This window comes from Gigantopelta aegis, chromosome 4, assembly GCF_016097555.1.
Source record: "Gigantopelta aegis isolate Gae_Host chromosome 4, Gae_host_genome, whole genome shotgun sequence".
NCBI lineage: Eukaryota > Metazoa > Mollusca > Gastropoda > Neomphalida > Peltospiridae > Gigantopelta > Gigantopelta aegis.
The window spans coordinates 88,914,575-88,930,174 of record NC_054702.1 but is presented as its reverse complement, the minus strand read 5'-3'; the positions used below and the strand labels follow the sequence as shown (position 1 = coordinate 88,930,174).

Sequence of the window (15,600 nt, the reverse complement as noted above, 5' to 3'; positions counted from 1 at the left end):
ACGAGAAATAGTCCAATGGGCCCACCGACGGGGATTGATGCCTGACCGACCGCGCGCTTTACCACTGCGCTACGTCCCGCCCCCTTTCAAACACGAATAAACGTAAAACTAAAAGACGAATGAATATGTAACTGCGTTCGATTCATGACACAGGGAATTATATTAGGTGGAACATGTTCAGGAGAGTAGACTCGAACGCACTCATTTGGCGATCTTTGACCCGGGCACTGAAGTTCTCGGCCGATTCCGTAATGGATAGAAAAGCACACGGTCCGAAACGAATCTGAAAAGTACTTACACGTTTTCAACATTCAACTTGTAAACATTTACCAAGACAATTAATAATATATTTGAGTTGGGCTGTTTATGTGTTTAAAAAGCTGTTTCAGGTTTCTTTAACTCTTTTTTTTTTTTTTTAATTTTACAAATAATTCTGTGTTTAAAATACTGAAACCTAGAAAATAATTGTGCAATATTTGTGGCCACAGATGATGTCAGTGTCCCGTTTTCGTTATAGGAGAATAGCCGTGGAAAGTAGAATCTAGGACCAGGGTTTCTGCCAGAGGATAAAATTGGTATGGTGCCATACCCAAATCGGCAAATGTTTTGCAGATTTTATTTTTTAAGTTGACCTTTTGACAAATGAATGACTTATTACTGTATGATTTTCTTAACCCTAAACCTAACCCATTTTCTTTCTGGGGTAGATCCTCATACCCCCTGTTGACTGGTTGCATTCAGTACATTCATTGTAAATGTTCACTTTCATTGCACCATACCCAAAAATGTATCTGGCAGAAACACTGAGGATATATTTCGACTCCGATATTTATTGTGTACAAAGCCATAACAAGGTTGCAAAATGTGACTGTCAAGTTCGAACCAAATTGTTAATAAGGACAATAAATTACTCTCCTACTTTTAATTACCATTAGTGTCTCACACTAGTCACAGTTTATCCAAACACAGATTGTGAAATAACCATCACAATGACACATCCACATGCTAGATTATAACCGATCACTGAAGTCGAAAAAAGTCGACTTCACACATGTGCTTGAGTTCCTGTAGTTTCATTATGGGAGGAAATGATGTAGGCCTAAACTATTATTTTTATTTAGCTGTTAAAATCACAGTAGCATGTGTATAATGAGAGGGCATGTCGAAAATCAACTTTATATTGAGTTTAAAAACATCTCTCTTTGCACCAAATTTTGCGATAATAATTTAAATCAGTGGTATTAAAAATGGGTTCCAATGACTTGTTTTCATGGAACCTAATTTAAATACAGTTTCCGATGGGTTCCCATGATCACAAGGCACGGAACCAAAAAAGTGTTTCCCATGAAATTTGAAATCCCAAGGCTTGCAATGGGGATGTGTAATGGGGTCGTTCCGTGTCAAATCACCCAAAAAATTTAAACCCTACCCTCTCCAATTTCAATGAAATCTGGTATATAGAGTTATTGTGGCCAAAAAACCTGAAATTACAAGTTTCAGCTCAATTGGACCAACGGTTTTCGAGTTATGGCCTTTTCCTTTTTTTAAATTTTGTCAAAAAAGGGCATGGCCGCCCTTTTTTAAATTGCCATAACTCAGCAACCAATGGTCCAATTTTGACAAATGAGGTATCATTGGAAAGGGGGAATTACAAGGAATCCAAATCTGGCATTATTCCTGAAACTTGGGTTACTTTTGGGCTGATGACCTTTTGACCTATATTTTGACCTTGAAATTGACCTTGTGGGACACGTGACTTTGAGATGACCGTTGATTAAAATTATAGCCCAACATGTTATCTACAACATATAAACAAATTGGAGGTGGAAAATGTTTCATTAGTCAGCAATTTCAGATTGAAATATGTTTACCTGCTGTTCTATGCTCTCTGTATAGACTGCATGCATTTCACTATTAAATATATAATATATGCATCAACACTGTAAATATCATGAATGTTAATGATACAATATAGTGTGGCAACTAGGCAACCATTTGATTAAGGAAAATAGAATCTATAAATCACTACTGGTAGTTTTCTTCATCTTTTGTTAATTTTATATATTATTGTATTTCTGTTTATTTGAGGAGTCTGACTACTTGATTGAAGTCACAAGCTTTCTAGTCTTTAACTTGGAAACTGTTGGTCCGATTAAGCTGAAACTTGGAACCTTATATACCAAATTTCATTGAAATTGGAGTGGGTAGGGTTTAACCCATTGGGTGATCTGACATGGAATGACTTGTCACTATATCTACTACTTTCTCATTTAAACTAACAACTAACTAGGGCCTCCACAAGTCCAAAATATTGGACTCCAGTATTCACTTGTGTAGGAAGCGGGATGGAGGGGGGGGGGGGGGTATATGGCCCCCACTTTTTGCATATTTTGCTTTGTAGTAGTGTAAAAGTGTGTCAATATAACAGTGTGCCCCCCCACTGTTTTGCACCTTCCTATGCCACTGAGTACTCGAGGGTCAAATTCAACTAAAATTCAGAAATTACAAACACCCAGTTATTTTCTAATAAAACAATAATTAATACATGAAATTTAATTTGACAAATTAAAATAACATTTGCCAATTATTTTTTTAATTTGCAATTAGCAAAGTTGGCAAGTGTCCGAGCTAGCCCTGTAAACTCTGAATACGGATACTGTATGATGTCACACAAAGAAGCAGCAAACGAAGCCATATATTATAGGTTCCATGGGCATCAATTCGGCTTTAAAAGTGGGGGGGGGGGGAGACGTATTAGTGTTTGTGTGTGTTTCTTACGTCAACAATGACGTTCATACAAAACTATGATAAAAGGGATGACTACTTGCCATTTTAAATAAATTTATAATTAATATAGTAATTAAATTTAGTTTTTTGTTTGTTTTTTTGTTTTTTGTTGTTGCTGCTGCTGTTGGTGGTGGTGGTGGTGTTGTTGCTTTTGCTAAACGAAAATGTAGGGGAGGACATTTATATAGATTGTCCCCCACTGTTGAAAAGTGAGGGGGACGCGTCCCCCCTGTCCCCCACCGATCGACGCCCATGATAGGTTCTGTTCTGACAGACGCATGGAATCAAGTCTATTCCTGAAGGCACTGGCCATTGTGTGAGGTGGAAGTAGACTGATTTTTACACCCACTCAGTCTCTGACATTAGCTTTTTACATGTTATATTGTTCTTTGCAAATAAAAATATTATATACTACTCAAAAGAATTTAAGGGTCAGACGATATTTTCGACATTATTTTCTGAATGTCAATTATATTAGCTAGACCATAATGTCATGCATGGTATTGTTCCATTTTGACGAAAGTGGGTCTAAGCAACCCATAAATGAATTCAAATCCACTGTCATTGACACTGTCGACTAGTTCTAATGGCGAAAACATGCTTACATTTGCACGTAAATTAGGGCGAAAGCGAAAGGTCTGCTAAGTGCCCATAACTTGCTTTTTCACAAAGCGCTTCATTTGTACGCTTTGCATGTGTATTCCATGTTCCCAATGCTGAATTTCCGTATAATTGGAGCTTGCGTTCGTGTACGGTGCACACTCCAAATTCGATAATGGTACGACTTCAACTGACTATCGAAGATCGAGGAAGGGCTATTGCTTGGCTTCAGGATAGCAATACGCTCTGAGACTTGGTGTCAGTCAGAGTGTCGTTGGCCGACTGTGGCAACGAATTCTGTTTGAAATCGTCCACGTTCGGGAAGACCCCGAAGCACTACAAATAGAGAGGACCGCTACATCACCAATATGGCTCTACGTCAACGCACAACCACTGCACGCCGATTACGTGACAATCTGCGGACTGCGACTGGAACTCGAGTGTCTGATCAAACCATACGCAATCGTCTGAGAGCCAATAATCTATGCTGCTGTCGCCAGGCTGTTCGACCACCACTCCTACCACGTCACAGAACGGCCAGACGTCACTGGTGCACACTTCATCTGCGGTGGCAACGTGTTCAGTGGGGTCGAGTGATGTTCACTGATGAGTCCAGGTTTAGTCTCCAGTTCAACGACGGTCGGGTTCGTGTCTACAGACGTCCTGGGGAGCGCTTCGCTGACGTTAACGTTAGACAACGTCACCGGTTCGATGGTGGCAGCGCCATGGTGTGGGGCGTCATCTCTATCCACCACAGGACCCCCCCCTCTATGTGGTGGATGGCAATCTGAATGGAATCCACTATCTGAATGAGATTATCCGGCCGTTGGTTCTCCCAGGCCTTCAGCAGATTGGCGGCGGGGCAGTTCTGCAGGATGACAATGCCAGACCGCACCGTGCCAGGGTGGTAACGGACTTTCTCAGACAACAAGGTATCGCCAGGATGGATTGGCCAGCATATTCGCCTGGCTTGGCCCCAATAGAGCACGCCTGGGACGAATTAGGCAGGAGAGTTCGGGATAACCATGCCCCTCCGGCCAACCTTCATGATCTGGGTCAACTTCTTATGGCAGAGTGGCAGGCCATTCCCCAAGAGTTCTTCAGACGTCTGATCAACAGCATGAGGCAACGATGTGTCAAGTGTATTCGCGCCAGGGGTGGATTCACACACTATTAAACGAATGTTCTAATGTGTAAAATCCATGTTTGACAACCTTCAACTTTGACAGCATGTCATGTGACTTTCTTGTATACAGTGACGTTTATTTGTGGTTTTTTGTAAATATGGAACAATAAATTAAATTTTTGGTGTAGTTTACATCATCAATCTAATACACTCTGAAACTTATTTGGTTATAAATCTTTGACCCTTAAATTCTTATGAGTAATATATTTGAATTTTCAGTAGAAGTACTTGTGAGTGGGCTTGTTCATTTTGTTCAGTGTCATGTTTTGAATTTCTATGCAAGTTTCAGATATTGCTACACAATCTGTAATGTTAAATAATAGTTGCTGATCAATTGTATAACCAATAGAAAATGTTGCTAACCAAAATTTTCAAAATGTCCTCTGATATACATGTATACGAGTGGAGTTATGTGTAGGTGGAGTTATCAGTGTGGGGTTATGTTCATTTACTGAAAAGTAAGTGGCTTTACTGTGCATTTGACAAGAGTTGTCATTTGTTTTGTATCACTTAATTTTATATTCTCTTTTAACAATAACAGGACTGCTAATTAATTAGATGTGTATTTGTATGTACATTGTATGAATTGTAATGTATTGTATGGAAGACGCTGTGAAATGATCAGCAATCCAAATATAAACATATTTGTATTATTGTAACAACAGTCTTTTTATTTTGGAAAACTCATGAGCAGAAAAATCATGAGCACAAAATTGTACTTCCAAAAACGTTTTCAAACTGGAATTATTAATAAAAAAAAACCCCATTTAAAATGAAATCTGGTACCTGGGTATTGATGGTCTAAACTTCTATTGTAATTATATGCATGAAGCTTTGTCTAATTTAATATACCTTATGAATTATTTTAGGTTGGTTCAAGTTTTAAGTCACAGAATAGTTTGCTGATATGTCAAAGGCAACAAAACGGAAGCATGTAACCAGAGAAGTTCTCAATGAATTTGTCACACCACAAGGAAACCAAGAGATTGTCAAAGTAAGCATTATGAAACGGATTGATACAAATTAACTGTTTCACATTTCATTTGCTATCCAGTGATTGGTAAGTATATATTTTCTTGATGTTAATATTCATGACATGTATGTCTGTCTGGGAATTTTTTATGTTAATATACATGTATATGTGTCTTTTGTGAATTTTTTATGAATTCATTAATAAACTGGACAGTCCAGCAGATGTCATTAGTTTGTTCCTTCGATTCTTGAGCCAAAAGAATCAAAGTAGAATGTGTTTTTTCTGCCCCTTCCCTCATGTTTTACAAGCACCAAGGAAAGCATCACTTTTTTCGTTACCTGTAGTCTCATACCGGTTCAACCAGAAGGGATTATAGGTTTTGTCTCCATCGTTTAGTCTGTCTGTGTCCCAAATATAGTTTTTCGGTCTTTTCTTCACCATGCTTTTAGTTTTCTGCCAATGTAACATGTTTACAGCTAAAAGAGTCTTTCTAATAATTAAATATTTTATAAATACTAAAACCATTTTTTTGTTCAAAAGATTGGTATCTGTATATTCAATGTGTTTCTGACTGCCATCATGTCTATAGTGAATAGACTGGATTTCATGCTCAATAATACGAAAACGTACAAAAAGATCAAGTTTTTAACAACTACTACAAATATTAGGTTCATCAGTTAGAAGTTTGTTTTGTTTAATGACACCGCCAGAGCACATTGATTTCTTAATAATCGGCTATTGGTCAATCATTTGGTCATTTTGTGATTTAAAATCTCACAGAGAAAACCCGCTACATTTTACCATTTGGAGCAAGGAATCTTTTATATTCACCACCCAAAAGACAGGATAGCACTAAGCACATACTGTGGCCTTTGATACACCAGTCATGATGCAATGGCTGGAATGAGAAATAGCCAAATGGTCCCACCGACAGGGATCGACCCTAGACTGACTGCATATCAGGCAAGCATTTTACCACTGGGCTATATCCTGCCAGACAGACTGTATGTAACAGATACTAATATCTACACAAGAAACTGTATTTCCTGAAATATGTAATTTTACTCGTTTAAAGGGTTCTGATAGTCGGTAATATCTTAATAATGACAACAAACACAGGACAATTCCTTTAACATGGATATAAAAAAAAAAAAATTAAGTTGTTAACAGAAAGGTATTCTCTTTATTATAGGTGACTGCTAGTCGTGGAAACAATCTGCATGAAGTTGAAACTGCTGAACAAAAGAAATATCTTGTTTCTATGCCAACTAAGTTCAGAAAAAATGTTTGGATAAAAAGAGGTTTGATATATTTTATGCTAATACTGCTGTATGTTCTAGTGTAAAATTTGTATTAATGCGTTTCTTCTTTACTTTTTTTTTTTTTTTTTTTTAAGATGGGTGATATACCACATATACTGTAAGATAGCAATATTGTGTCAGTACCAATTTACACAACCAAGCAAATCTCAAAATACTAAAATGTTGGTATTGAAAAACCCTATAAAATATATATGGCAACATTTCACTAACACAAACTGGCTGACAAGAAGAGTGTATGGACATCATATTTCCAATGAATTGACAGGAAAGCGAATGCAAATGAATGTGTATGAGACAGGAGGGCAGTTCTGGCACAAATCCTCAAATTCTAGCAAAAAATTATGAGATTTTCAGGCAAAATGAGGTGGTCTGAAACCTTTTCACCATGTTTTCCCATCTTTCTACCCACAATATTGGTTTTAATCCATGTGAAAATGCACAGTGTTTCGTTTGCAACCTTATATATAGCTGTTTGGCAGTAATGCCAATATGAATAAATGTTATTCAGATTCAGGCATTTTCGTTGAATTCAGACAAAAAGCAGCCGATCATGTCAATAGAATAGCATATAAAGCTCCTAGGGACAAAGGGAGTATTTAGAGAATACTCAACGATAAGGATGTAACGAATGCACATGGTGGTGAATACAAAGAGGATAATAAACAAGCTTCCAGTTATTATTAAATTTATGTCCCGAGTGAAATAATTTTCACTTGTCACGAGCTTTAGTGAGTGACAAATAACAATTATTTCACTCGGGACATAAATTTGGTAATAACTGGTACCGAATTTGTTATTCTATTAAATATCTGAGCTATTTTTTCTCTAAAAGCCTTTATTTTCGACACACATGCACGTACATGTATAGAAACGATATAAACCACTTTACGCACTGTTCTTAGTATTGCTCTAACTTTGTTATTTAATCACGTTCATAGATAATATCAAAAACAAAAGTACTTGTTTTTTTTATCTGGTACAGAATCTATAATGAATTGCATTAAAATGACATTTTGTTATAAATTTAGCACCAAAAACAGACAGCCATAAATGCAAACTCTTTAATCTACATGACTTCATTGTGTGTGTTTGCCAAATCGTGATGACGTCATTTTTAGTACCAACAAGGTCATTGATTTGTAAGCGTCAAATCATCCAATAGTATTGTTTGTTAGACCAATGCATGATAATTGATATTTTTATTTTCTCCGTTATGGGTGCCTGCTGGGGTAATAAAATATATTACATATCACGGAAATGAGGTGAATAATCCGAATATTTATTCAGCTCCTTGAATATAAAATTGAAAAAGTTTTGGTGAAAGGAAGAACAGTATTTATTTTAGTTTTTAAAAGTAAAAACCAATTAATCACGGGAGTGTCTATTGTCTGGTCAAGAATCACGTTGTTTTTAAGGAACAGTAACATATCCACATTTGCACAAAAAAGTGCAGTGCACAGTTTATGGCTGTTTTGTTATTTGATTTGTATTAATCAGTTTAAAAAGCATATTTGTATTGCCAGAGTTCTCGTTAAGAATTATACAAATTTATTAGGCTTTAATCAGCTAATTAAACACTTGAATATTGAAGTTACATTGCATATACTAATAAAATACTCTCATCAAAACAATCAAATTGTTATTGCGTTTTGGTTAGTGTGAATTGGAAACCTAAATTGTATTACATATATATGTATTCATGTATATCGTTACACCCCTACTCAATGAGCTACAAGGCAATATTAATTATCTTGCACAAGTGAATTAATGTTGTCCATTCCGAGCCATTGGTGAGGGAAGGACAACATCAGTTCACTAAAGGAAATGTTTTGCTTAACGACGCACTCAACACATTTTATTTACGGTTATATGGTGTCGGACATATGGCTAAGGACTACACAGATATTGAGAGAGGAAACCCGCTGTCGCCACTTCATGAGCTACTCTTTTCAATTAGCAGCAAGAGATCTTTTATATGCACTATCCCACAGACAGGATAACACATACCACAGCCTTTGATATACCAGTCATGGTGCATTGGCTGGAACGAGAAATAGCCCAGTGGGCCCGCTGACAGAGATCGATCCCAAACCGACCGCGCATCAAGCGAATACTTTACCACTGGGCTACGTCCCGCCCATATCGGTTAGCTAGTGCAAGATCAACAGTATTGCCGAGTAGCAAGTTAGGTATTCTCTTTATTACCCATTATCAATCTTTATAATTTTTTGAAGATTTTCAAATGATACTGTTATTGAAAACAAGTTTGCAAGTTGAGAAAAAGAGACAGCGTTGCGCCATAGCTGTGACGTACATATCTCTGATGATGTAAGCTAGTTGTTGACATGACTGCCACCATGGAAATATTTTTACACTTAATTAACCGTTGCACGCACTAAAATTATCAGCTGACGTTGTGACGTCAAAGCCTTTAGTGAAGCACTGATTATGACGTCAAAATATATCTAGTGGAAGACCCGTTCTCTCGCCACTTTTTTCTGCCCATATGAGTAATAAGATGGAATGAACCTAATGTGTTACGGAATAGCATGAACAATCCTTTTTTTTTTACCAAAAAAAATCCAATATGTCCAATTTTCTCAGAGGAATTTGATATTGGATTACGAAATATGAACATCATGTTGGTATTCTTGAACGAAACCTAACCCTAAACCAGGAGAAAGCCCTGTGCATGGAATTCTGTATAAATATCAGTATTGTGTCAATACCAATTACAGTACCAATACCAAGGTAAATCACCCCAAAAATACCAATATCATGCATTGAATTTTAATACCACGTACGTAGCTTCTTCTTTTCTTTTTTCTCTTCTGTTTTTTTTCTTCTTCTTCTTTTTTTGTGTGTTTTGTTTTGTTTTTGTTTGGGTATTTTGTAAAAGAAGAATATGATCATACCTTTAATCAGTTTAGATACTAAGTTTTATATTTATTTTAACATCTAGTGTGCATGTTGAGACTTTGTTATTGAAAAGATTACATTTTGAATTGATATTTAATAAGTTAAAATTTAATTGTTTTTAGGTGATTTTGTGATAGTGGAACCTATTAAAGAAGGCGACAGAGTGAAAGCAGAGATAGTCAGTATCCTGTACAAGGATCAGATCAAATATATCCGGAATGAAGGCTTGTGGTAAGAGTGACAATGAACCATTCACATTTATATAGAAGCATAACATAATTTAATGGCAGAACATTCACCCAAAGTGTGATTGGTGTGGTCTCAGCTGGACACAGAATTGCACAGAAATCGGTTAACTAGACAAGTGCAAATTTAGGTGTTCAACTCAAACTACATGTATTGATTAATGTATTCAGATATATTTTTTAAAAGGTATTTTTATTAGTTTCACAGCTGCTGACTTGTTTTTATTTAGTTGACTTTGGTTTCATCTCACATTGATTTAACCTTTCTCGCTCTAGCCAGTGCACCATGACTGGTATATCAAAGGCTGTGGTATTTGATATCCTGTCTGTGAGATGGTGCATATAAAAGATCCCTTGCTGCTAACCGAAAAGAGTAGCCTATGAAGTGGCGACAGCAGATTTCCTCTCTCAATATCTTTGTGGTTCTTAACCATAAGTCCAACGTCATATAACTGTAAATAGAATCAAATTTCCTTCCTTCCAGATTTAACCTTTAGACTACTGGATTAATTTTTGACAAAAACCGTGTTGAATGGGTACAAGTTTATAATTTTTATTGACATATATTGACTTAAATGTTTTAGAAATACATAAAATAAACTTCATATTTAAATCAGTAAGTATTTTTATGATATTTTAGATGAGTTATTTCTATAGACATTACCTGTCCTCAAACAAGTGCACCTCCCCCCCACGCAAGTGGTCTGGTCCGAACATCCCAACAGCCAATGGGATGGCCTAAATTCTTCTACTGCATACTGCTCTCTAGTTCCGGTCACATGACTGTAACTTCCTTCTTTTTCTCTTCGCTAAAGGGTCTGGACGTCCTTTTGCTTGGCTCTGTTTGGAGTCAACTTTTATAAGACCTTTGGTTTTGTATTAGTGTTTGGGTGAAATGTTTTTCACCTTCGTTTTCATTAGCTTTCGTATGTTCTTTTCGCGTATTTCACTTGACTTCCAAGCGTTTAATTACATGAAATGTTGTTTTATATTGCCGGTTGTCGTGTCGGACGCCATTTGCAAAATGGCGTCTGTGTTGACTGGCTTTGTGTTTGGGTGAAATGTTTTTCACCTTAATTTTCGTTAGCTTTCGTTAGCTTTCATATGTCTTTCGCGTATTTCGCTTGACTTGCCAAGTGTTAATTACATGAAATGTTGTTATATCGCCGGTTGTCGTGTCGGACGCCATTTGCAAAATGGCGTCTTTATTTACCGGCTTTGTATTTGTGTTATGGTTGGTTTTTCTTTCTTTTCACAGATTGAAAAATTACTATTATCATATCTGATAATGTTCAGGCGACTAGTTCGAGCGTGTTACGCTGCAAGAAGTTAGCCGGCGGCGACCCAGGTTGTCGTGTTCGTGTGGCCTCACTTCTAGATGCGACCTTTGTGCGGGCTTGTCTGATGTCGAGTTCGCGGCTTACCTGAAGGTGGTGTCAGCGAGGACCAAGAAGGTGGAATCTTCGAGGACCAAGAAGGTGGAATCTTCGCCTTCGATTGCTGACTCCGTGGCGGAAGAGTTACGTTCAATTCTACCGACCATGCTGGAAGAAACAATGGCGTCAATGGCGACCTTACCTAAATCGGCGAGTTCGGGGTCAGGTCCGGTTCCAGTCCCCTCTTCAGGGGGTGCGGCTTCTTCAGCTCCACCGTTACTTAAGACTTCGGATGACAGGCCTGCGGTCTCTACGCAGCCCTCTAAGAAGCCGGCTCATTCAGATAGACGCTCCACGGATTCCAAGGCTCACCGATCTTCGGCGGGGAAGTCCCCTTCGGCGCATCGGAGCCGGGACCGTAGCCGTTCCACATGACCTGTATGGCTCCCTACGGGTTCCACAGATCGTCAGCGCCAACCTTCATTTGATGTGGCTTCCAAGGCCTCCGAGGGCTAGACGGGACCATCCACGGTTCGGTTTAACCAGCGGCTTCCATTACGGTACATCGATTGGCCTGTGCTCGAGTTCTACGAGACTTTGGTGATGAAGCGCCTGCGGCATCTGTCATTGAAGAGCCCGACTCTACGGACCATATGACTATGAGGGATTGCTTGGCGGCTGTCTACGACATGTTGCCGTCCTTGCCACATCCAACGACGATGTGGTCATCCGTTCCTTGGTATCCACACGGGACCGCCCACGGTCCGGTTCTCCGGTATCTCCATCGGGCCATGACCAGAGCGACTGGCCTGTTCACGGGTGCTACGTGACTTTCTGATGATGTATCGGTTCATGCGGTGCTGGAAGATCTGGATGCGGCGGACCACTTGTCACTGAGGGATTGTCTGGCTGTCATATCTGATATGCTACCGCCGCTGGCCCATCCACCGGTTTCAGCCAAGAAGGGTCCGGGTTCGATGATCGCCACGGAGGTTCCACCGGCAGATATCGGCATTCGATCGTTGGCTGCCACAGGCCCCCGTCGGTTTACACGGCTACCAGTAACTGGCCCGTGCGTATCGTTGTTCCAGCAAGCAGACGGAGCCCTGTAACGAATTGGAAAATTGCGTCATCGGCTCACCGTTCGGTACCGTCGTCCCGTGATCGATCGAAGTGGTGCAGTGTCCAGGGTTCCACCGGCTCCTGCCGGTCCGTGTACATCGTACCGTCCACACCAGTCGGCAGCTGATTCGGCGTTCAGGGTTACACCGGCTCCTGACGGGACCGTCCACGGTCCGTGTTTCCGATGCAGCCAGTACATTGGATCGAAGTGCCTGTGCCAGGTTACTGACCGATTTTCCAGATGATGCGTCGGCACCTTCCGTTATAGAAGATCCGGACGCAGTGACCCACATGGCTGTGACTGTTTGTCTCGCTGCGGTGTATATGCTTTCGTCACTTCACAGTCCACTCGCACCATTCTAGAAGGTTTCCGTTTGAGGACTGATCCGATGTCGGTTTACTTGAGTAGACTTCGTTTGTGCCGTTCCCCATTCGTCACAACGAACGTATCCCGTCTTCAACCTATCCTTCAACGGTGTGACGCCGGCCTTGGATGACGCTGTTTCCGGCGGGACCAGACGTCTTCCTAGAACTTACAGATTGGCACGTCCTGTCGATGGCTTCAGTTCAGCGTACATGTTGTACATGGCGACCATAACTCCTCATGTGCAGGATGCCAGAGGATATGCCTTGTTCTAGCCGTCGACTTTGATGTTGGTCTACCTTATATCTTCCGTGACGTCGATGTGCACTACGATTGCACACTATCGTCAACCGACTTGCCTGAAGCGATCCATTCTTGACTTTCAGCACAAGCCGGTAATCTTGGCAGACCTGTGGTCTACATACGGCTCTTTGCCGTGAAGGGGTCGACGTTACAAGCGTTCCGGGTTGGTGACGAAGAAAGTCTACTGGTCCGGTCACTTGTGTTGAGATCCCGTGCACCGATATTCTCTTGTTCGAGGAAGGTTCAGCGACATTCGGCAGATCGTTCTCTATATCCGGTGGCGATGCAAGACAGTCGCTACTTCCGCTGGTTCCGGAAGTTATCCAGTTGCCATCACGTGGTACGGGGGTTTTACCGTCACCGTTTTCCTATGGTTCATTGCGGCTTATCAACTCACTGACGTTTACTGTTGTTACCGCCAGAGTTCGTGACCGATGCTGTCTAGATGGTCTCTGCTGCTGTTTCGCACCGGGTGGTGTGACGGCCGTGGATTTTAGCCGGTTGCTGTTTTGCGTTGCTTCACTTCCAGGTATATCGGGCATGTAGCGTAGCGAGTTGCTACGCTGTCTTGGCTCTTGCCTGTATCACGGGGTCGCTGTTTCCGATGTCTTGATTCCTGAATCACTCTATTACTGTTTCATGAAGTATCATTGCAAGAGTAATTTTGACGTCGGCGCAACATTTTATGCTTAGAGGTCGCGGTATCCAGTTTGTTTCTGAATCCATGCATTCAGTACAATAACGCAGATTTGCTGATCCGGTTACCAGTCGCCTTGCAGTCCAGTCCCTGTTGGTGGCTGTGGTTTCCAGATGAAGCCGATCTACACATCAACCTGTTGGAGATGTTGTCAGTTACGTCATCTTTCATTGGCGAGAGATGCTGTCAGGCGCCTCTCTCATGGTAGCCACAGACAGTACTACCGCGGTGGCTTATATCAACCGTCAGGGCGGAACCCACTCCAGCAGTCTGCTGCAGTTGACTTATCGTCTCTACAAGCTGGTTGACGAGATTCCGTTGCAACTTCGGGCTCGCCATATTCCAGGGGTTTCCAATGTACTAGTCGACACACTGTCTCGGCCGTCGTCTCCACAGCCGACGGAATGGATGCTCCATCCCGAAGCGTTTCGATGGGTGTGCGACAGACTTTGGACACCAAACATCGATCTCTTCGCCACACGATTCAACCATCAGCTGAGGGTTTACGTGTCTCCGGTGCTGGATCCCGAAGCTCTGGATCTCGACGCCTTGGCCATCAGCTGGGAACAGATGGACGCGTACGCTTTTCCTCCACGAATCCTCCTTCCATGGGTGCTTCAGAGGTTTCAGCTGTACCATTGTCGCCTGTTACTCATTGCTCCAATGTGGCCATCCAGGATGTGGTATCCAGATCTAATACGTCTTGCCGATCCACATCCTTTACCGCTGCCAGACTGGGATCATCTGTTGCTGCATCCCACGTCAAGACTATACCATCCACGTCCGCAGTTGTTCCAACTGCACGCGTGGACTTTATCGCCAAGAGTTTGAGAAAGAAAGGTTTTTCTTCACAGTCTACGGCGGCCATTTTGAAAGCGCACAGATCATCTACTACTGTGGCTTACAACGTCAGATGGCTTTGCTTTCACCGAGGGTGTGTCCGGCAAAACCTCAAACCTCAGACGATCCAGATACTTCGTCTTGCTGGGTTTTTTGGCTGTATCTGCGGACCACTTTACGATTAAAGGGGTCTACCATCGCTGGGTACGTTTCGGTCATCGCTACTGTTCGTGATGTCGCTACTGGAACGAAGTTATTGGGTATTCCTGAGATCCATAAGATGATCAAAGGGTTTCGCCTTGATGATCAAGTACACTGGTTTCGGCCACCAAGATGGGACCTGAATCTGGTGTTACGAGCGTTATCGACCGCACCTTATGAGCCGATCGAATCCTCTTCCCTGCAAGACTTGATGCGGAAGACGGTGTTTTTACTCGGTTTTGCCACGGCTGCCCGTGTCTCAGAACTCCATGCTCTTGATGTAGACTTGGTACGTTTTCACCAAGATCGGCGTGCAGTCAACTTGGGGTTACTCATGAACTTTGTTGCAAAGAATCAGTTACCAGACCAAGCGCCTCGTTCGTATGTTGTGCAGGCCCTCTCCTCTATCGTTGGTCCGGCGGACGTTGAGGACTTGGCGTTGTGCCCTGTCAGAGCCCTGCACCAGTACATCGAGAGGACCAGATCTTTTCGACAACATCGCAAAAGACTTTTCCTTTCCTGTAACCAGAGTCGGTTGAGGGACCTTACCAAGAACACGGTGGCCACCTGGATCCGGTCTTCTATCCTGACCGCCTATCAGAAGGAGGGTTTTACCTGCTCCGTCTGCTTCTAATCCGCATGAACTCCGTGCCTTGGCTGCCACG

At 41.2% G+C, this 15,600-nt stretch overlaps 1 protein-coding gene across 4 annotated transcripts in view; it reads left to right on the top strand.

Moving 5' to 3' along the window:
- Positions 1 to 209: 209 nt before the first annotated feature.
- Positions 210 to 15,600, top strand: part of LOC121371351 (probable RNA-binding protein EIF1AD) — a 39,512-nt gene continuing 24,121 nt past the window's right edge. Inside the window, exons 1-4 of one of the 4 annotated variants that reach the window (XM_041497171.1) lie at positions 210 to 290; positions 5,443 to 5,567; positions 6,739 to 6,847; positions 9,910 to 10,018. In XM_041497171.1, the coding sequence (XP_041353105.1) occupies positions 5,481 to 5,567; positions 6,739 to 6,847; positions 9,910 to 10,018 (305 nt within the window). In that variant the 5' untranslated portion in view covers positions 210 to 290; positions 5,443 to 5,480. Of the gene's footprint in view, positions 390 to 430; positions 576 to 5,442; positions 5,568 to 6,738; positions 6,848 to 9,909; positions 10,019 to 15,600 lie in introns of those variants that run through there. The other 3 variants (XM_041497173.1, XM_041497174.1, XM_041497172.1) reach the window with 3 other exon arrangements.